Raw genomic sequence first — 23266 nt, 5'->3', positions numbered from 1 at the left:
GAAAAAACTGTTGATTGCACCCCGAGTTTGCAAGTACGCCGAGAAGGCATGTGCCGAATTTGTAATGTGGCGGGACCGAAATGTTCTCGTACTCAATCGTAACTTCTCGGCCAGTGCAGTTATTCTTCGTGCAACCCAATCGGCAGTCCTCGGGTGACTCCGCTTCTCTCCTTTAGATCATATAAAAATCCAAAATCTGGATTGTCATCAACACATACACAAAGAACAAACAAACAGTAATCATTAGAATCAATACACCTTATCGCTATTTGTCCGCCATTACTGGACATCACACAGGGTCCCGTAAAATTTTGACGTCATAATTCAAAACGTCTGACGCCACAATGGAAAAGTGATTGTTGTATGACGCCAATAGTTCAAGCGGAACAGATTCTCGGGTCAAGCAGAAATAGCGATAAGGTGTATTATATGTACATGATGCACGGAATCGGCCAAAGTGTGATGATTGCGAAGAGGGTGTGTTCTTTTCGACAATTTTGATTGGACAATAAATGGATCTTGACTGGCCAAACTGAAAAACCAGATCAGCTGGCGGCGACTTATGAAGTAGTTTCATAAATTTATTTTACCGCATACTGCGAGTGTTAGAGGGAGACTATTGAGTAAGGAATGAAGAAAAAGAAACAAGGAAAACATATTATAGGTCTGTGATGTAATGTGTTTTTATTAATGTCAAGTAAGTTTTAGGGACATAAATGCAACTTGGTTTTCTTTTGTACAATTATTCTTGTATTTGTGTTGATAGATATTTTTTTTGGTTTATTTTTCTTTTATAACATTGTGTCTTAATCATATTGAATCACTTGTAATCATTTGTATACATGTAATTAATGTTGATTGTTCTGCTCCTTGTGGGCGCTTTGATTAGCAATAAAATATATTTGAATTTGAATTTGTATACAGTTACCAATGACTCGCATGAGTGAACACACTCTTGTAAGTTGTTTCATGCACTATTGCTCGAGAACAGCACACAGTTATTTCAGGCAGTCGACATCAGATTTTCAACAGCCCAATGCTACTGATGGGCAGCCCTATGCCACTGATGGGCAGCCCAATGCAATTGAGTGATGGACAGCCCATAGTCCTATAACATATGACCTGGGAGGGGTAAAATAATGTGCCACCTGAGGTCATATTGCGGTCCGTGACCACAATTGTCGTCCCTTGATTTTCGTTGTAACGAATATAGTCCCTAGTATTAACAGTGGGTTACTTGCCACTAATTTTTATACCCCTTCCAAATTTATTTCTCCATGTTTAATGCCTCAAATTGTAAGTAGGGGGGGGGGGGGGGTGAAATTACACTGTAAAAAAATTTGGGTCCAGAATTTTAAAGGAAAGTAGTGATTTGGTCCAGGTGAAAAAGGTTGAAAAATAGCACTTCGGAAGCTGTCAAAAGATTTCAAGACGCCCTAAAGATAAAATTGTGCATATTTTGAGTTAAGAGACGATGAAGTTTTCTATAATTTTGATATAATTTGTCCCAAAAGTAGTACAACACACTGTGCAAATTTCATTGAGAAAGCGCAGGTGGGATTTTTTAAATTTTCATTTATGTTCTAAAAGAAATGCACTATGAATTAACTGTGTTCTCGGACCATTTATAGGCCTAATACGCGTAGCATGATTTCACCAGTCATGTAAGTATTGTAAATGCATTAGACAAAAAATAAAAAATGAAAATATCAGCATGAAAACGTTAAATAATGAATATATAATGTGAAGGCATATATTATAGGACTAGGACAGCCCAATGCCACTGATGGGTATTCATTAAAGTGAAAAAATACTGCACTCAAATCAGCTTCAGCTGGACCCTAAAGTTTAGGCTAAAAAATAAATTGTATCAGCCGTAGTTCTGTATGTGAAAATAAAAGGGATCTCCTGTAGTTGGTGATCGCAATACTACATGTAGTATACATGTACCAGTATTGTCCACAATCATGATAATACTGGTATAAATATTTTGTACCAGTATTGTAACTTTTTTTTTTAATATTGTTGACAATACTTTTTTATAGTCAATTTTTAACCATTTTTCGTAAATATCCATGATCTTTTACAAAAATCTTCTCCTCTAAAACTACCAGCCCAAATTAATCCAAACTTGGCCACAATCATCTATGGGGTATTAAGTTTTAAAAATGTGTCCGGTGACCCAGCATCAAACCAAGATGGCCACCACGGCTAAAAATAGAACATGGAGGTTAAATGCAGTTTTTGGTTATGACTCAAAAACCAAAGCATTAAGAGCAAATCTGTCAATGGATAAAATTGTTTATCTGGTCAAGATCTATCTGCCCTAAAATTTTAAGATGAATGGGACAACCTGTTTGTTGGGTTGCTGCACCTGAATTGGTAATTTTAAGGAAATTTTGCTGTTTTTGGATATTATCTTGAATATTATTATGGATAGAGATAAACTGTAAACAGCAATAATGTTCGGCAAAGTAAGATTTACAAATAAGTCACAGGACCAAAATGGTCAGTTGACCCCTTTATGAGTTATTGCCCTTTATAGTCAATTTTTAACCATTTTTCGTAAATCTTAGTTAACTTTTACAAAAATCTTCTCCTCTGAAACTACTGGGCCAAATTTTACCAATCATAGCCAGAATCATTATTAGGCTAACTTGTTTAAAAATTGTGTTTTGTGACCGGGAAAACCAACCAAGATGGCGGCTATGGCTAAAAATAGAACATAGGGGTAAAATGCAGTTTTTGGCTTATAACTTAAAAATCAAAGCATTTAGAGCAAATCTGACAAAGGGGTAAAATTGTTTATCTGGTCAAGATCAATCTGCCCTGAAATTTTCAGATGAATGGGACAACTGGTTGTTAGGTTGCTGCCCCTAAATTGGTAATTTTAAGGAAATTTTGCTGTTTTGGGTTATTATTTTGAATATTATTATAGATAGAGATAAACTGTAAACAGCAATAATGTAAAGCAATTTAAGACTCAAAAATAAGTCAAATGACCGAAATGGTCAATTGACCCCCTAAGAAGTTATTGCCCTTTATAATAAATTTTTAACAATTTTCATAAAATCTGTAAATTTTTACTAACATTTTCCACTGAAACTACACGCACAAGTTCATTATAGATAGAGATAGTTGTAAGCAGCAAGAATGTTCAGTAAAGTAAGGTGTACAAACACATCACAATCACCTAAACACAATTTTGTCATGAACTGTCTGCTTCCTTTGTTTAAATCACATTACCAAGGTGAGCGACACAGGCTCTATAGGGCCTCAAGTTTTATAGCTAGCTAAACCTCTCATTTACATGACAGTCATATCAAATTCAATACTGTTTTATCAAATATTGTTATGAAAATATACAGTATTTTCAATTCCAGGCTCTGCAACATAATGTACAATGCATTCACGTAAATCATATATGGCTTCTTACTATTTCTGCTTCTTAAGCGGTAACTGTCCTCTGTGTGAGTCTGTACCAGCACAAACTTGATTAAAAAATGTGGACTGATATTAACCATGTTAACCAATATTACATTTTTGTTACAGGTATTTAAAGACAGATAGAAACAACCTTGTTCGGAACTAATTTCACAGCCTGTCTACTGGTTAGGAATGAACCAAGGAGTATTTATTGTGACAACATAATTTCAACATGAAACACTGGTGCTATCTGAATGCTATTATATGTTTATTTATGCTGAGAAAGTCTCTGTATGACATGATATAAACTGATATGTTGTCAGAGTACATAAAATTTAAAGGTAAATAATTTCCTAATACATGTGCATTGGTGTCAGGGGTTGAATTTAAGCTTTTTTGTTTACTGGCCAGCCAGACCAGTGGACCTGAAAACTCTACTGGTGTATATACTGTGGTTTCAAATCTACCGGTCCTGCAAAAATGACATTCATTTGACAAACACTAATGTAAATGATAGATGTTAAATTTTATTTTGATACTTTTGTTTACATAAATTAGACTGGTACAAAGGGATAGTCTTGATTCTGATTTTGATAAAGGCTTTGATAATCTCAATGATTTTCTTTATCAAAATCAGGATCAAGGACAGAAAAAATATCAACATTGTCTTCCACGTCATCGCAATCCTCACAACGACCATAAGGTGTCTGACAGGGTCGTCTGGAGCACTGTCCAGAAATATTCCACATTTCAATAGCCGGTACCGGATCAAATGATGCTACATCTTCAGTATGAAACATAATGAATAAAAGATCTGATATAACAGTTGGACACAATTTTGATCGCCAACCACTCAAGTTTCATCTCAGAAAACCCCCTTTCCGCATCAGCAGAATGAGCAGGAAGGGAAATAATTATATCCTTAAGTCCTCGAATGTTCAAAAAGTTTTATTGTCGGGCGTTTTAAATCCTTCCCAAAAATTTCCACATTTTATATTGTTGTGAAGGACACTCACCCGAGATATTAACTAACTTGATCAATTGTTTCAGTATACATGATATATATATATCTGGGTAGATATTGACCTTGACTAGGTCATTTTAAGTGGAACTATTTGTGTAGGTCAATGATATAATTATATCATTGACCTACACAAATAGTTCCACTTAAAATGACCTAGTCAAGAACTATTAAATTATACATATATTCATGGTAATATTAACTAAGAACAAGAATTTTCTATGTTTACTGGACCGTGAAATTGGAATAAATTCTCTAATTTGGCATTAAAATTAGAATGATCTTATCAAAGGGAACATGTATACTAAGTTTCAAGTTGATTGGACTTCAACTTCATTAAAAACTACCTAGACCAAAAACTTTAACCTGAAGTGTAACAGACAGAGGAATGAACTGACGGGCCGACAGACGAACGAACGGACGTAAGGACGCACAGACCAGAAAACATAATGCCCCTCTATTATCTACGTCCGTCTGTTGGTCCCACTTCATGTTAAAGTTTTTGGTTGAGGTAGTTTTTGATGAAGTTGAAGTCCAATCAATTTGAAACTTAGTAAACATGTTCCCTATGATATGATCTTTCTAATTTTAATGCCAAATTAGAGATTTTATCCCATTTTCTTGGTCAACTGAACATAGAAAATGATAGTGCAGATGGGCCATCCGTATACTTCATACTTGTACTTGGGACACATTCTGAAAATTGAGAATGGAAATGGGGAATGTGTCAAAGAGACAACAACCCGACCATAGAAAAAAACAACAGCAGAAGGTCACCAACAGATCTTCAATGTAGCAAGAAATTCCCGCAACCGGAGGTGTCCTTCAGCTGGCCCCTAAAAAATATATACTAGTTCCGTGATAATGAACGCCATACTATATAATTTCCAAATTCTTCACAAGAAACTAAAATTAAAATGATACAAGACTAGCAAAGGCCAGAGGCTCCTAACTTGGGACAGGTGTAAAAATGCGGCTGGGTTAAACATGTTTGTGATATTGTTTATGAAAGGCTGTATTAAGAATATTAACAGATTAAGCAAGATGGAACTTTGACATGACTTATGTTCACTAATTGAAAGAACCATAGAGAATATTATTTTCTTTTGGAATTTTTTTTTAATGAAATATGAATAACAAACAATATTTTGATTTGTAGAATGGCTGAAAAGAATGACCTTATCACTAATAGAAAAGATTTACTTGACAATGATGGAGGGAAAACTGAAAACAGTTCTAAGAAAGGACTAACACAGGAAAGATATGAATCAGGTCCAGCAGAAAACCAAAGTCAAAACAGTTCTAAGAAAGGACAAACACAGGAAAGATATGAATCAGGTCCAGCAGAAAACCAAAGTCAAAACAGTTCTAAGAAAGGACAAACTCAGGAAAGATATGAATCAGGTCCAGCAGAAAACCAAAGTCAAAACAGTTCTAAGAAAAGACTAACACAGGAAAGATATGAATCAGGTCCAGCAGAAAACCAAAGTCAAAACAGTTCTAAGAAAGGACAAACACAGGAAAGATATGAATCAGGTCCAGCAGAAAACCAAATTCAAAACAGTTCTAAGAAAGGACAAACACAAGAAAGATATGAATCAGGTCCAGCAGAAAACCGAAGTCAAGAGCAGTCTAAAAATGATTCCCAAAATGAAATATTGGAGAACAGATACCATGAAGGAGAGGATGAAACCAATGTCAATGAAAATTGTTCTGAAACTTGTGAAGAAATAAATGAAATCCATTCTTCAGAATTACCTGTGGATTGTTTACCTGTTGGTAAACATGATAAAGAAAAAGAGAAATGTCATGATAATGCTCTTTCAATGTTTATAGATATAAATAAAATGAAATACTATAAAAAGTTTATCTGTATTGATGTCAACTCTTATCACAAAACTAAACTGGTAGCAATTTCAAAGTTTGAGATTGACCTTGATTTATTAAATCAAATTTTAAGAAGATTGGATGAAAGTGGTGCAATAAAAAAAAAATCTTTTAAAAAGCCGTTACCTCAGCTTAAAACGTTTTACTTTGGCAATTTTCCATGCATACCTGCAATTTATGATGTTTATAATGTCTCAGAGTTGTCTGATTCAGAATCAGAATCTGAAAATGAAAATGAATCATCTAGTGGACTCCAAGGAAATAACCAAGGTGAAAATCAACAGTCCGTGGAGCCAGAAAATGGAGCAGTTGACAGGAACTTTGATGAACTTGACAGTGCAATAAACAGCAACGAAGTAAGGCAGCAGACAGCAGCTATTGGACAAGCAGCAAGTGATGTCCACCCATCTGCAGCTATCAGACAAGCAGCAAGTAATGTCCACCCATATGACACTATTGGACAAGCAGCAAGTGATGTCCACCCATCTGCAGCTATCAGACAAGCAGCAAGTAATGTCCACCCATCTGCCGCTGAAAATGATCTACCTAATAGTCCTGATTTGATTAGAAATCTACGTCGTTACACTTCCTCAGCCTCCTATAGAAATGTAGTTATAGACTTGAGTCAGGTTCCAGCCTCATCTCAGAGAATTGTGCAAGAAAACATTATAGACTTGAGGCAAGATCCAGTTCCGACACAGAGAATTGTTCAAGCCATGGAGGATATTCCAAACATTATTTCTTCACCTACTGATGACACCATTAATGTTCAGAATACACAAGGCAATGTTTCAATCAATTCTGAGCAATCATTCATGAGCCAACACTTATTTGAGGAGGATGCATTCTGCCCAGGCAATACTACCACTCCAACAGTTGAACGAGTCCATTGTCAGCCTTCAGATGGGGGTCCATCAGAAATGTGTATTGGATCAGTTCCACGCCGACCTATCAGTAGAGCATCAGAAATGTGTATTGAATCAGTTTCAAGATTAATTTCTGATAATGGACCAATCAGGAGAGCATCAGAATCTCTAAATCCATATCATGAAAATAGCTTTAGAGGTAAAACAAATCTAATAACCACCATGACCACATTCAATACAAATGCAATAGTAATCATATGTTGTGTCAATTCAAATTGGTATATATTTACCTTTAAAAACAGACTACCGTTGGTTTTCCCGTTTGAATGGTTTTACACTAGTAATTTTGGGGCCCTTTATAGCTTGTTGTTCGGTGTGAGCCAAGGCTCCGTGTTGAAGGCCATACTTTAACCTATAATGGTTTACTTTTTAAATTGTTATTTGGATGGAGAGTTGTCTCATTGGCACTCACACCACATCTTCTTAAATGTAGTCTTTTAAATATGTTATGAGTTCATTTATAATCTATTTAACAATCTTTAATTTGAATGCAACTGTGATTGTTCTTGTTTGAATATATCTTTTTTATGCTACCAAGTTACAATTAGTTATTTGTGTCATTTTGTGAATTTCATAATTAGGCATAGACAACCATAATTGATAACTTGAATGGGAACATGTGTAATGAGTGACAATAAGACAACTCTCCATCCAAGTCAAAATTTATAAAAGTAAGCCATTATAGGTCAAGGTACTGTCGTCAACAGGGAGTCTAGGCTCTCACCAAACAGCTAGCTATAAAGGGCTCCAAAAATTACGAGTGTAAAACCATTCAAACAGGAAAACTAATGGCCTAATCTATAAAAAAAAAAACAAGGCCTGTAGAAAATTTCTACTTCTGGATACCCATACAATCCATAAAAACTCGCCTGGTGCACCATGAAAAAGAATAAATCCACAGTAACTTGATGAAATAAGGCATATTCATGAGAAAAAAAAATTGGGGGAAATTATTAAGATCTGTATTCCTTCAAAAAAATTAATGCACATTTATATTTCTCTTTAAAACATTCAATTATTGAAAAGCCATTGAAAATTCCATACATTTATATACCTAAAGATGGAAAGTGACATGAGAAACAAGGCATGAAGGCAAAGAGGTATAACTGTCAATGTTTCCACTTCTAACCATAAAACCTCACCATAAAACCTCACAAAAATGACTCATTGACTGTCATTTATGTTCAACAAGTTGTGAGAAAGTTTGTTTGCTATAAACTGCCTCTAAAACATGAAATAGTGGTATAGTTACCTAAACGCTAAATTGTCTGCCATATTGATAATAAATTATATAATATTTATTATGTTTCAGGATTACCAGTAATGTTACAGATCCTTTCTGGACGCTCATCATTCAATAACACCTGTACAATAGATACATCTTTAATGATTATTTTCTATCAAATGCTGACAAACAGAGATCTTTATCAGCTTTTTATCAACAGTATCTATGATATATTCAGAACTGTAAGTAAATCCATTCCTTGATAACATTGCAACAATTGTCTTATAACCATTACTTGCTTGACTTTAGTTTGGATATAGACCTGTTTAGACTGCAGTTTGTAAAGTAAAGAAGAAGTTTCAAATCAAAAAAGGCACTGCAAATAATATTATTATTGTTTGACGTAAATTTTACATTGAGGTTCTGAAAAAAGAAATTACCAATTCACCAACTTCCAACTGACTCAATTTTCAGAAAAAAAACATCTGTAACAAACATAAACTTTTAGCTTCAGCTTTACAAGCAGAACCAAATACAATGAAAGTCCAAACTATGTAATAGTATTGGCTTCCAAAGCTCCACAAAACACCTTACAAATATAGATTTATTTCGTCTTCAAGCCATTGTTCCACAACTAAATTGTCTATTCTTCTTACCAGTACACTTGGTACATTAAAAAAGCTGATAATAAATTGTTCAAATAAAGCTTTCGAAAATTAAATAATGGAATTAATTACTTTTGGAGTGTCAAGAACTCTTTGGAAGTACTTGATGAATTGCATTCTTATATTGGTGATTTTGAATATGTTCAAAGTTTTAATTTTTCTACCCTGTATACAACAGTGCCTCACATTCTCATTAAGAAAAAATTCATCCACCTAATTAAATGCGCATTTAAAAAGTCAGAATGTGCATATATATGTTCAAACTCATTTAGGTCATTTTTTAGTTGCAATAAACCAAAAAACTACTATATATGCCCTTGAATTTTTACTAGATAACATTTTTGTTCGCTTTGGAGATTCCGTCAGGTTATTGGAATTCCAATATGGAATAACTGTGCACCACTTATTGGGGACCTGTTTTTGTATTGCTATGAGTTACAATTTATGACATATATACAGCAAAGACCCATCAAAACATCATCTGATAAACAGATTTAATAATACTTTTAGATATTTGGATGACATTTTGGCTCTCAATAATGACGACTTCAGTATGTATACTAAAGAAATTTATCCTGTTGAACTTACTTGAAATAAAGCTAATGTTAACAATGACCACTGCCCATTCCTCGATCTTGATATCTATATCACAAACAGAAAGCTTAATACTAAAATTTATGATAAAAGAGATGATTTTTCATTTCCTATCATCAATTATCCATTTTTAGATGGTGACGTTCCCTTGTCACCATCTTATGGTGTTTATATATCTCAACTTGTACGATTCGCTCGTGTTTGTAACAATGTTTTAGATTTTAACGAGAGAAATTTATGTATTACTGAAAAATTATTACACCAGGATTTTCGATATCACAAACTAGTCAAAACATATTTACTAAATTTTATCATCGGTATAAGGACATCATTCATAAGTATAGCTCAACATGCTGACTTCTTATACATTTAGGTATTTCACATCCAATTTTGTATGGAAATATTCTTTATAAAGCACAAAAATGTCAGTATTCACCGCAGAAACTAACAAAATCTTTAAATAGACTTATTTAGAAGGGATATAGTTACAATACTGTTGTCAGGTATTAAAAGATTGCATATTTTGGCGTTAATATTGATTCACTTATAGGGTCTTTGCATCGGAACTAAACACATTTATTCAAAAAATAGTTGTTGGCATGACACAGGTTATGTTCTTCTCATATATGTTATGATGGTATGATACTAAACCCCTAACGGGAAGGATTGTGCCTGATATTCATATGATGAAATCAATCATAATCTTTCAATCAGTTTAATTGAAGTATGGAGCTGGCATGTCAGTTAATTGCTAGTAGTCTGTTGTTATTTATGTATAATTGTCATTTTATTTATTTTCTTTGGTTACATCTTCTGACATCAGACTCGGACTTCTCTTGATTTGAATTTTAAATGAATGCATTGTTATGCGTTTACTTTTCAACATTGACTAGAGGTATAGCGGGAGGGTGGAGATCTCATAAACGTGTTTAACCCCACTGCATTTTTGCACCTGTCCCAAGTCAGGAGCCTCTGTGGTTTGTTAGTCTTGTATTATTTTAATTTTGGTTTCTTGTGTACAATTTGGAAATTAGTTTGGCGTTCATTATCACTGAACTAGTATATATTTGTTTAGGGGCCAGCTGAAGGACACCTCCGGGTGTGGGAATTTCTCGTTACATTGAAGACCTGTTGGTGACCTTCCGCTGTTGTTTTTTCTTTGGTCGGGTTGTTGTCTCTTTGATACATTCTCCATTTCCATTCTCAATTTTACTCTCAACAGGCATCAATTCTTGGAAATGTATCAAATTATTACACACAAAAATTATTAAGCGATTGAATAAAACAACAACTACACAAAATTATAAAAAGTAAGAGACATTTTAACCAAGATGCTTGTGTATTCATGACAATGCTTGCATGTTAAAAGATTTTTTATAAAACATTTGCATATATATATAACATAAAAACATGCTACATATTCTCTCAACAGTCTTGTCAAAATCATTGAATTTAAAATATTTCTAGAAAATAGCTGTACAAAAAATCTGACATTGTCTTTAATTGAAATACCAAAATAATTTGCATCAATATTAAAAAAATCTCTATATAGCTATCTTTGGGCAATAGAATAGAAACTTACTGTGAGATTATGGAAATGAAGATAACATAATAATTAATGAAAATATGGTCAGCAAAAATGTCAGACTGGAAACAAAATTGGCTGAATCACAACATTCATGATGCTGTGGTTTCATTTTTGCTTTATTAAATGTTGGGTTTTCATTTTATATCCTCAGTCCTTGTAAATTTATTGCAATTCACTGAAACTTTGTCGCAATCTTAATCATTTAGTGTCACTGAACACCTTTTTGTATTAAATAGTGAAATACATATGGCTTGATATCTTTGTAGGACCTGCCAGACATGCTGTCACTGTTTAGGATAAGAGACTTTGATGATGTCAGAAGAGAATGGTCAGAGATCATTAGGGATTCTGCAAGAAGGGATTTTTATGGGTCTGATGCAAGATTTATGATGCGTCCTTTCAGCAGCCTGCTTCTTTGCCATTACAGATATTATTGTAGTAATCTACACTGTCCTTCCAACAATAGACAATATGATATGCCTGGAATTAATTTACGTCGGTAATTATGATGAGTTGATAAAGTTCTTTTATTTCACAAAACAACTGTATCGCTTGAACAACAAATAAAGATATTTTGAATAATTCCGAATGAGACAACTATCTTTCTCCTATGGTCATAGCCTGTTATCTATTTGTTCATCAATAGATATTTCAATTATCACACTACATGGAGCGTAGGCCAAATAAAAATATATATGGACCATAATTTGCTATTGGGCTCCGTTTCCTATAACTATAGAAAAGTGATAAAATGTGAATTACTGTAAGAAAAGTTGTAACTACATCTAAAGATGCCATTATTTTTATCAACATACAAGTGTATGCTTCTCTTCCCTAGAAAAAAAATTGAAATATAAAAATTTCAAAGATTCTACAACCGTATTTTTGTGTCGTTTCTCGCGTTACTTTTTGCTTCCGAAGAGCATAACGCTGACTGATTTATAGATAATCGTCACCGGCCAATTCGTAACTTTTGCTTTCAAATAACAAAGAACATCGACCAATAAGAATAGTGAGAAGAAAATGCCGAGAACTATAAGTATATATGTAGCAGATGTAAGAACAGTGGCGTGATTTTTGTGTCCGATTTCGTAACGCAAATTTTAGATGATGTAATCTGCTTTGTTGTAATAGAATTCTTTAAACCAATATGCAAATATGAACTCTCTCGAGATGTTCAAACAGGTAAATCAGAGATGATTTACATTCTTGTTTTGATCTTCGTAATAATTAAGTAAGAAAATGACATTATCGTTATGCGTTACATTTCACACGAAACAGAAGTCCAGTAATTTATTAAAATTGTTTTTGTCCTTAAGTTCTAATCATATCGGTCATACATGAAACATGTGACTAACATGTGATCACGCCATTACAGCCGGACATACGATATACTAGTTCTAAACATTGTTTTTGTTTCCAACGGGATGTTAGCAATCATAATCTGTAGACTTGTTTCGACTTGTTTAAAAAAGGAAAATACAATTTTCAAAGAGATTGGGCTGGGGGTCTATTATTTTTCCTATGTGCATAATGTTACATACGATCTTGTGTGAAAATAAATGCCCAATGACTTGACAAAATCGATTTCAGATTTGACCGACGTTTAAACACACTACGTTTCCCAATAACGATGTAAAGGGTCTTTGGAAAATTCAATAGAAATTACGTCTCTTATCATGGTGCCGATGTTCGTTGGATTGATTTTGCTTCAGCAGTAAATATTACTGGATATTTTAGGTGAATAAAGATAATTAAATGAAAAATGCATGTTAATATACCGTTACACTTGGAATGTACAAAGTTGGTAACTTTGTCACAATTTTTGGAAAATGACGCAGTCATTGTTCCATAACTGCCGACCTGAACTTCATTACATTTCTCTGCCTACCGCGCTTGGTTTCGCATTTCCTATTTTCCATACAAACTGGAATCTGCTTGTGTTATCATTATGCATCATTGTGTAGTATTAAATCAGCCAGGACCCAGTTTACACTGGTTTTTGCTTGTATTCCACTACACTCGAACAAAGTGTTGTAGTTTGACGGGAATATACGGATTTCCACTCTCACCGGTTAATTTCTTCTTTTACACGTGCTTTGGAAACTTCCTGTTTAATCACAAGTTTTAAATTTTGTTTGAGTGAATTAAACTTATTTTAACAATCATGAAGCGTTCCAGAATCATTTTAAAGCAGTTTCTTCTTCTCTTTGATGATGGAAAATAGGTTTTCTCAAGAAAATACCGCAAATGATCGCAGAGGAATTGAAATGTACAAGTCAAGTCGGCACCTGGTTAAATTGGCATCTAGTCAAATTGGCACCTATTGGACGTCAATTCGGCACCTATTCGACGTCAATTTGGCATCCAATAATATTTGTTATAATATTTTCTATTCAATTAATTAATTACTGTTACCAAGTACATAGTGAATATGTTGTTGTGTATTTTGGTAAACCACGAAACGAAAGTGAATATGTAGTGTATAAAGGTAAACAACAAAGCCCTTACCAAAGCTGTTGTTTTAACAATTAGACAATTTGTGTAATTGTAAAAACAAGTCAATTATTAAAATAAAATGGAAAACTATGAGTCCCTTTCAATAAATCAAACTTGCATGCCAAATAATTAGCAAATTTAAGGTGTTTGTTTTTCAGTAAAGTTTAAACAGCATTAAACCAACAATCCTGTAAAATGCTCAACTGGTTAAAATAATGCAGAAAAATACACAATATCTCATGTATAAGTCCAAATAATTATGACGTCTGGCAAGGCTATTTTATTATTTTTCTGGGACGCCTTCCTACAACGTTCGTAGGAAGGCGTCCCAGAAAAAAAATTAACATAGCCTTGCGGTCATAGGAAGGTGTTCCAGAATAAAATTAAAAAAGCCTTGCCAGACGTAATAATTATTTGGACTACTCATATATATATATATATATCATTAAAAATACACCAAAAAAGTCATTAGTTGAGAAAAATAAATATATACAAAATGTACATGAACACCCAAAAATGTGAAAGTTAGTATTTAACTCTTTTTGCTTAAATACTGAAAAAAATTCTGGCAACCCCTTTCTTATTTTTACCCTATTGCTTAAAATACTGTTAAAAATATATATTTAACATGGGTGACGAATTGACTATATCAGGTGTCGATTTTAACCAGGTGCTGATTTGTCCAGGTGCCAATTTAACTAGGTGCCAGTTTGACTAGAATTCTTTGACAAATGTTTGAAACTATCTGAGTTTCATTAGACCTTTGATAGCAGTAACAAAAAGATTGTTTACTTAATATAATTTGTGGGAGAAGGGAGTTCAGACTGTGTGGTATCAGGTCTGTTTGTGCCCAATACATTTTCGCACCCTACACGTTCGCACATTCACACTCTACTCATTCGCGCCCAATTTTAATTCAAATTCAAGTTGAATAATTGGAAAATCATGGTTGTTGTTTTAAATTGCTTTGGTGTAAATACTGAATGTATTTATAGCTTGGTATGAGTAAAACATTGAAGATTTTAAAGGAAAAATCACAAAAGATAATTGTTTTAAACAGCTTGGTCCCATTGATCTGAAACAACGAAACAATAAAACATAGAAACCAAAATATAGCAATCCACTAATATAACCAAAACATGATAAAATTTATTCAACACGCAGAAACAAACATAGTCAGAATCTCACTTCATTTTGAAACAAGTCAATGAAACAAGTTATAGCAATACACTAACCAAAACATGATTAAGAGTTATTCAACACAAAATAAAACATTGACAAAATACCACTTTATTTAGAAAGGATTATTATTATTTTAAGCAATACCTTATCCAAAACATGATTAAGATTTATTCAACACAAAAAAAAAATTGCTGTCTCACGTTATTTTGAGACAATGACAACAATTATACTTATAAGAAAACACTTGCTTACAGAGTTATTAAACACAAAACCAATTAAGATTGGGTGCGAACATGTAGGGTGTGAAAGTGAAAGGGGTGAAAATGAGTGGGCACAAACGTGAATGGAAGCGAACGGACCCAGATTCAGACTATGTACTAGTGAGAAATATACAAGCCTTTCTACGGTATTTATTTGTACAATTCAGCTAGTCTTGACCTATTCATTTGTCTTAAAAAAACAGCTAGTTGTCACCTTCACTTCACACATACACACATATACGAATATCAATTATATGCTCATGATACATGTTGCATTGTTAAACTAATTACGGTATGTGAAAATCAAGACTTGCATAAAAACTATCCCAATATTAGAGACAGTGGCGTCATTTTTCTTCAGAGCTTTCAGCTCTTTGATTAATTTTTTTTTTTTATTCATGTTCTGCAAACACTTTTCAGAAACGCAATAAACTTGTCAAAGAAAAAGTAAACTTTTACCAGGCATGACTTGAAAGGAAGTACTTTATTGATTTTAGCCGACTAAAGTAGGTTAAAATGTGGAAACCATGTAGATGGTGTACTGGTCACAAATATCACATGGTGCCTATTTTTAAGATTTTAATTCCAAGTTAAAAGTTTTTTTCTTTACTGGATTTAAAGAATTTTACATTGCCAATGATTTGGAATAAATTTTATATAACTGGAATTTCAAAACCAAATATAAATATATTTTTTTGGCCAAAACATCAAGATACAACGATTATGGTATCCTGTATCAATGAAGAAAAAATGGAAAATTCTGAATAAATTGTACTAATTGTTTTCAAAACAAGCACATATTTAGGAGTTTTATAATACTGATACATTTAAGATGGATTTTAAGAAAAAGTATACTGTTCAGATTATTTTAAGCAGATTTTGCAATAAATTAAAACTAAAAAAATGCTTTCGTTTTCTTATGGTTTCCTGTCACATTTAAAAAAAAACTTTAATATAACATTGAAAATAGATTTTAAATATTAACATGAAGCAAGTAACACTAGTAATGGTGTTTATTTATGCCTTTTGAATTATATTGTGCAAAATAAAGAAAATAACGATTGGTTTCCTGTTTGGTTACCTGTCACGTAAAAGGTGAATCAAAATGTATTAATTTTTTCTCGAAAAACTCAATTGTTCCATTCATACTATTCTAACACCAACACAACCCACAAAATAAAAGTTAAAATTTTAGAACTTATATAAAAGGATACAAAAAGAAACCAAAGGCAGAATACCAAATTATGGTTCATATGTGGTTCCAGTTACATCCTTTTAAAAAGTAGGGTCAGTAGGTCAGCAATTTAATTTTATTTTTAGCTAAAAAAATCGGTTGCCTTGAAGGTTTTTCAGGAGCTGATTTTTAGAAATAAGAAAATAGTGAAATGAGATCAGCAAATTTGTTTAATGTTACAAAATGTGTTTATTTTGAAGTCTAATAATAAGATTGATCACTCTCTTAAACATGTTAAAGAAAAACTGTCAAATATGTTAGAAGTAACAATTGAACCATTGGACCTGAGGAAATAACTTTGTATTTGCATACATTTGGATCAAACTTTGACATGTTTGAGACAATATGTTATTTTCTGAAATATGGTAGAACATAAAAAAGAAAAGAAACAGATTCCTGGCCAATTAAGCGTATTTTTTATGAATGACTGAGGAAAGCGACCTTTATAATTTTTCTCAATAGGGCTAAGGCTGTTTTCGTGGTACATGTACTTTTAATTGATCTGGTAGTTAAGTAAAATTGAAAAAAAAATATTCTTTTGTTTCTTTGCAGTCTTCCAGCTGGAGCATATTTAGATATAACAACTTTACAGCAGTTAATAGATAGCTCTTCCATCTCCCGTCAATATCCATGCAATGAAGATTTAGTTCAGACAATTTCTGAATCAAGAGCACAGAATGCACGATATACCTATGTGTAAATACTTTCAGAATGTGAGATTATTCAATCTATCAACATCCTAGCATGCACATTTCTATATACTATTAAAAAAAAATTGACCAAAGCAGATTGCCACAACCACAAATACACAACTCATACTTAAAATAAAAGTGCAAAGAAAAACAAGCATCAATGAAAAACACATTGTTCAAATGGCAGTACAAATATAAAAATAAATAACACAAGGGTAAACATATTGATCTAAATATAAATGTAAATTACTGGATCACTAAGATAAAAATGTTTCCCATATTCTTCAGTGTTGAACATTGAAATTGAATAAGGTTTTTTCTTTTAAAAAGTGTTTGTCTGCCATGAGACTTTTCCCAAATTTCTAAAAAAAAAAAAAAAAAAAAAAAAAAAAGCTTTCTGAAATTTGATAATAATTAATTTATATACATATATAAGTATACTTTTTATTTACAAGAATGCTTTTTCACATCCACCAGTAATCAATTTCCTGTGTTCTGAATTCCTGTATATTTCTGTATACTAGATGATTGCCATTCATTAAACATTTGTTGCATTTCTTGTTAAAACTTCTTGAACTTCAATCTGATTTTGATATGAAATTTTGTGTGATCAAGCCATATTGTGTTCTATAGTTGAGTTCATATTATTGTCTTGTTGTCTGTCCCTTTGGTATCTTTTGCCCCTCTTTTATCTGGTTACTTATTTTGCGGGAGATTTGATTATAGTCTGTCAGTCCTTCTTTCTGACCCTTTGGCAATCTGTCTATAACACTTTGTGGAAGCCGATCCTAAAGACCATTTAGCAAAAATCTCTTATTTAGAAGGATAGTTTGATATCTTGTAAAACAGGCTATAAGTTGCCAAGGAATTATGAAAATCACTAAAACTTATGGGAAGACTGACTTCTTTGCGAAGTAAAATCGCAAAACAAATCGGTAAAAGCGAGACAACTTTAATTTTACAAATTGCACCGGTAAAGAAAAATGGCTGCAACATGGAAAATTTAAAGGTGAAGGTCCAGTAAGGCCCCAAGATATAGCAGTTTTACAAATTTGTTAAAATGTAAACTCTTAGTTATTTTTTGGACAGTAGAATGCTCTGCTACATACATATGGGCTGTTTTTTACAGTACAATGCACATATATGGGGTACCGTCACCATATATGAATTAAGTCATGCTAAATTACTGAAATCTTCAAAATTCTAGCATTTTAGTTAAATTTTAGACGGTTTCCATGTAAAAGGAAATGGCTGCATTGGTGTTCATCCTGAATATTGAAATGTAACTTGTATTTGATGATATTACATAACAGAAATAAAGGTTGAGGATGAACAAGGATGCAGCCTTTTTCATTTTTGACAAAAACCATCTGAAAAGTTACATTTTTCTGCATATTTGGTAGATTTTTCATATTTGAGCTTGAATTGGATCGTTTTTAATGACCAAATTAGTTATGATCTTTCACATACATAGGCGGATCCAGGGGGGGGGGGGGCCCTTTCGTGGGAAAAATTTGGTTGCTTATATAGAGAATCATTGAAGCATGACCAGAGCGGGCCCCCTCTTAGGTCAGTCAGCGGGCCCCCCGTTAGGAAAAGTTTTGGATCCGCCACTGACATAAACTAATTGAATCAAATAAAATAGACACTTAAGTGTTTAAAAAGGAGTCAAAATCTTGCGTCAAGTCTAAGTTTAAGTGAATACACCTTATCGCTATTTAGTCCATTCCTGGAAAAACAGTTATTTATACAACTTCCTGTTTAGGTCACAGGGGCCAAAAATGGAGGTCATCAGCAGTGAGCTGAGGGAGGAAAAACTTTAGAAGTGATCATCAAGAAACTTTGATATAGTATGATACACTTTTTTTCGAAATTAAAATTGAAGTAAAAAAACATTCTGTTTGAAGTATTTACGGTAGTTTAAACAGGTCTCATTAAAAAGTATCATGCATGGTGAATTGTTTCAACAGGGTCCCAGATAGCTTCGACTGGATGAAAAAGTTGTGTAATTTTAGAACTTATCCGGAATGGAATAAATAGCGATTAGGTGTATTAAAAACAACAGCGACTTTGAGCATCCACAGATTTAACATTAAAATCTATTTAAACAAGAAACAGAGCGTCTGTTTGAGTTATCATTTTACGATGATTTTCATCTTAAGATGTTGCGTAATCACTCAGCTTATTTGTTTTCTTTTTATTTATTACGAGATAATCAGTTTTAGTATTCTGTAGCTCTTTGTGGACTAATTAAAATGTGATTGGTAAATATTTTCATTTATATATACTAGGCTTACTGTTACAATCTTTCACAAGATTCTCAACTTACACCTGACAGTCAATATTTTACAAAATTATTACATGAGATGATGAACATTAAATTACCCATTACCAGTCATCAAAAAGTCATCACATAAACTAGGAGCTATATTTTTCGACTTATTAAGCAGATGCACATGGGATTAATGCATGATAATATTACAAGGCAGGCGCGTAGCTGCCTTTACGCCAAAAATCATTTGCTTGCACATGTTTTTCACAAAAAAAATCAAAAAAAAAAAAATCCTGAAATTGAATTTCGGATAGTCTTTAGTCTTTCCTGATTATTGTGTCTAGCGGTGTCTGTACTAGCAACTACAAGCCCAAATCTCTAAAGGCCTCTCTATCAGTGACTAATAAGGAGCTATATCCTTCAATATTTGCAATTTTCGCAATCCTAGTTACAATGCCAGTAACTACGTCAACTACCGAACGGTCATTTAGTTCATTACGCCGACTGAAAACTTATCTCCGTTCAACCATGGGACAGGACAGACTATCTTCGTTGGCCCTCATACATGTTCACAGAGAAATGAATATTGACACCGAGAGAGTTCTGAGATCATTTGCCTTGGCAAAAAATAGATATATGGACTTTGGATATTAACTAGTCTATACTTTAGTTTAAGTCTTACATGCAGTATTAACATTTAATTATACAGGCTCAATAAAATCATTTTGAAAACATCTTAGATTTATTTCCCTTACTTATAAGTCAAGACTTAAAAGTAGCCGTTCGATTTCGTATTCCCATTGTCATTTCGTCCAAAAGACTATTGATTCACCTAGGGTATCTGTGTTACAAATGACCTTCTACCGTTGTCGTAGAAACCTCTCATTTGATTTTAAAATGACCCTTGTGAGAAACACCACGGGTGTCTTGCAAGAAGCAGGACCTGCTTACCTTCAGAGCACCGGAGGTCGCCACATTTTTTCCGTGTTTTTCATCTGTAGTTTAGTTTTCAATGTTGAAAGTTTTTGCTTGTCATTTTGTGTCTTATCTGTTCCTGGGTTTCCAAATTACGAAACCCACTAGGATGTTAGTGTCGTTTCTTGAAATATGGTATAGTAAAAAACAGATAGGGTATTTATCATTTTCATCATAAAATGGTCCAAATAATTTTTATTTATACTTTATATATGCTTGCACTTTATTTTAACTCAGCTACGCCCCTGCAAGGCAAGCTATAATTTTTAGTTGACAGCACAAAAGTTTGAATTAATAAATAACAACAACAGTGTCTAACCTTTGTTTATTTAGAATTTTCAATACACATACATTTTATAAAATATCATATAAAACACTGCAAGTATATTTTTTTAATGCATCAATAAAACCATATTCCCATATTAATGTACACATAAAAACCTATGCAAACAAAACGGTAATGGAATTTCACTTCTCTGAGAAATTGACCACTTTTCCAAACTCTCTCTTTGAAAGAGACTCTGAAAAATCCTAGATTAGTCCCTGATGTAAAATTGACTGTACTGTATGTATCACCAGATGATTCATCACCTTTTCACAGTTGTTGGACTTTGACGATTTTTAAGTATTGTAACATTGACATTTTATAAGCACGACTGCTCTGAAACTGTTCAACAGAAAACTTTTATTCTTGGAAAAATTGTTTGCTATCAAGTATAGTTGATCATGTGATTTAATCATTTAAATGTGATTTGTAAAACTGTGAATTGGCTACATCATAACAATGCTGTTTTTAATTTGTTCTAGGCCTTGCAGCGGACATCTTTTAGTAACCAGAACAGTTAGAGATATTCCAGAGCAGCCACCAATGATAATGATTAATATGGGAAGGTCAGGATTACAAGGAAGACACATTAGAGATTTGAATGGTACAGTCCAAGTTGGTGCATATCATTATTATATTGGTGGCCTCACGTTTGCTGCCAATAATCATTTTACAGGGAGAATTCTATTACCTCATCATGGCAGGACTCTGCTTTATTGCAATGGTCAAGGAATTAGAGATTTAGGTGATAATGAGGAACATCCAGATTATCTGAATTCGTACTTGTCACTTGTTATTCTCTTCAGGTTTATATAACTTACACATCAAAACATCTCAACAATGTGGTCTAGTTTTATATGTAGATCAATGCTCCATTTTCATACTGGTTTCTTTTGCAGAAATACTAAGATTAATTTAGATACATAACATGACTTTAGCTTGCAGTATATATGTCTCGCCTCCGATTGCAGATTTGTTCTGGTACAGATTTTTTTTAAACTTTTAAGAAAAATTTAGAAATTGATCCAATTTATAGATGATGAAAAAATTATTTATAGATATTATTCTCATACTAACAAATATAAAATAAATATTTATTTTGAGCAGATATATTATAAAAAGTAAAACATTATATATAAGTTATTAATTGTTAGATGTTATATAGTTGAAAGTTAATTTTAGTAGCTCTGAAATTCAGACAATCACTAGCCAGCAGTATTATGGTCGTGCAGTCATTACAGCCAGTATGTATAAAGAGAGGGTACTAGATTTATTCAGTAAGGCTAAACACTGCCAGGTTTTGATACAGTTCATATTGTTTTGAGTATTTTATTTTACAAGCACAGCCACTAGCTATATAGATTGGTGTATGATTTGCTGCCAGATGATTATGTAAATACATTCATTTCTAAGTTAACTTCTAGTCTATGCAAATTATACATGTTATATAGTTACTTTATAACTCAGGATGATGAAATCAAAATGATCAGGGTAAATTTAAAATACAGTCTTAATTAAGCTTTATAAATACTGCAGTTAGCATACATTCATCAACAAGTTACTAGTTAAAAATAAGGGTACCATAATTGTGTTTGAAAATTAATTCAGTTTGTCTGGCTTTTACACCATAATGAGTAAACTTCTATTCAATGTTTAAACACATCAATTAGTGGTAAATGACATTGTACATATTTCTTTGGTGTATCAAAGGAAAAGATGCCATGACATAGTTTTTGATTTTTGTTGAAGAAATATTTATAACATTCCACTTTATAATTTTATTTTGTATGTAAAATCAGGTGAGAAGTCATTCATTTCCAGATTTTTTTATATTTTAAAGTACCTTATTTCAAATAAGTCAACCGTCAGAAAATGTTTATAATATTAATGGAATGATTGATGCATGGATGCAAAGTGATGAGAAAAGATCCTTTAATTTTGCACACATTATTGCCTCTTCTGTCACTGGTATTTCCCCTTTCCATTTGATATTCATTTCTTTCAAAAAATTTAATGAACTAAAGTTTTTCCTTTGATGTATGAACATGGTCTTCTATTTGAAAATGTATAAGTAGAAAAATTGAAGGTTTTCTTACTTTAGAAATACACATATTTATCATATTTTTATTTCCTCATCTGCTCATGGCAAAGCCTTTTGAGTATATATTGTCATGTATTTGAATCTATGTTTTAAAGAATTTTTATATTGTTTTGTATATTGAAGAACTTAAACCAGTGCTTATTTGTGTGCCATACATTGCTAGCTTTTGCTTCATTTTATAATGTCTATTTTGTAAAGTGCTTATTCAGTTTAGGACTGTGATGAAATTTTGATGTTTTGTTATGATTTGCTTTTTATCCATATATTATGTTTATTCAATCATATTTTATTCCACAAAGTCAATCATGTCATACTCAGGAATTTAGATTAATACAATGAAGTCAATTCAACCAATTGATCAAGACCATCGGTTGACTGTTTTTATTTGACTCGG

The 23266-nt window shown here is 32.7% G+C and overlaps 1 protein-coding gene across 1 annotated transcript; it reads left to right on the top strand.

Moving 5' to 3' along the window:
- Positions 1 to 522: 522 nt before the first annotated feature.
- On the top strand, positions 523 to 21701 carry LOC134686606 (uncharacterized). The gene is made up of 7 exons (XM_063546279.1): positions 523 to 697; positions 3553 to 3767; positions 5607 to 7399; positions 8573 to 8727; positions 11599 to 11831; positions 17060 to 17203; positions 21254 to 21701. The coding sequence occupies exons 3-7, from the start codon at positions 5608 to 5610 to the stop codon at positions 21585 to 21587; spliced, it is 2658 nt and encodes an 885-aa protein (XP_063402349.1). The 5' UTR covers positions 523 to 697; positions 3553 to 3767; position 5607; the 3' UTR covers positions 21588 to 21701.
- The last annotated feature ends 1565 nt before the right edge of the window (positions 21702 to 23266 follow it).

Source organism: Mytilus trossulus, chromosome 10 (assembly GCF_036588685.1).
Source record: "Mytilus trossulus isolate FHL-02 chromosome 10, PNRI_Mtr1.1.1.hap1, whole genome shotgun sequence".
Taxonomy (NCBI): domain Eukaryota; kingdom Metazoa; phylum Mollusca; class Bivalvia; order Mytilida; family Mytilidae; genus Mytilus; species Mytilus trossulus.
Note: the sequence above shows the minus strand (reverse complement) of the source record. Positions and strands in the feature narration are given on the sequence as shown.

Excerpts from the sequence above, each read along its gene's own strand:
- LOC134686606 (XM_063546279.1), top strand. The coding sequence starts at position 5,608 with ATGGCTGAAAAGAATGACCTTATCACTAATAGAAAAGATTTACTTGAC. Across the intron at positions 7,400-8,572 it reads TCATGAAAATAGCTTTAGAG|GATTACCAGTAATGTTACAG; the intron begins GTAAAACAAATC and ends ATTATGTTTCAG. Across the intron at positions 8,728-11,598 it reads TCTATGATATATTCAGAACT|GACCTGCCAGACATGCTGTC; the intron begins GTAAGTAAATCC and ends ATATCTTTGTAG.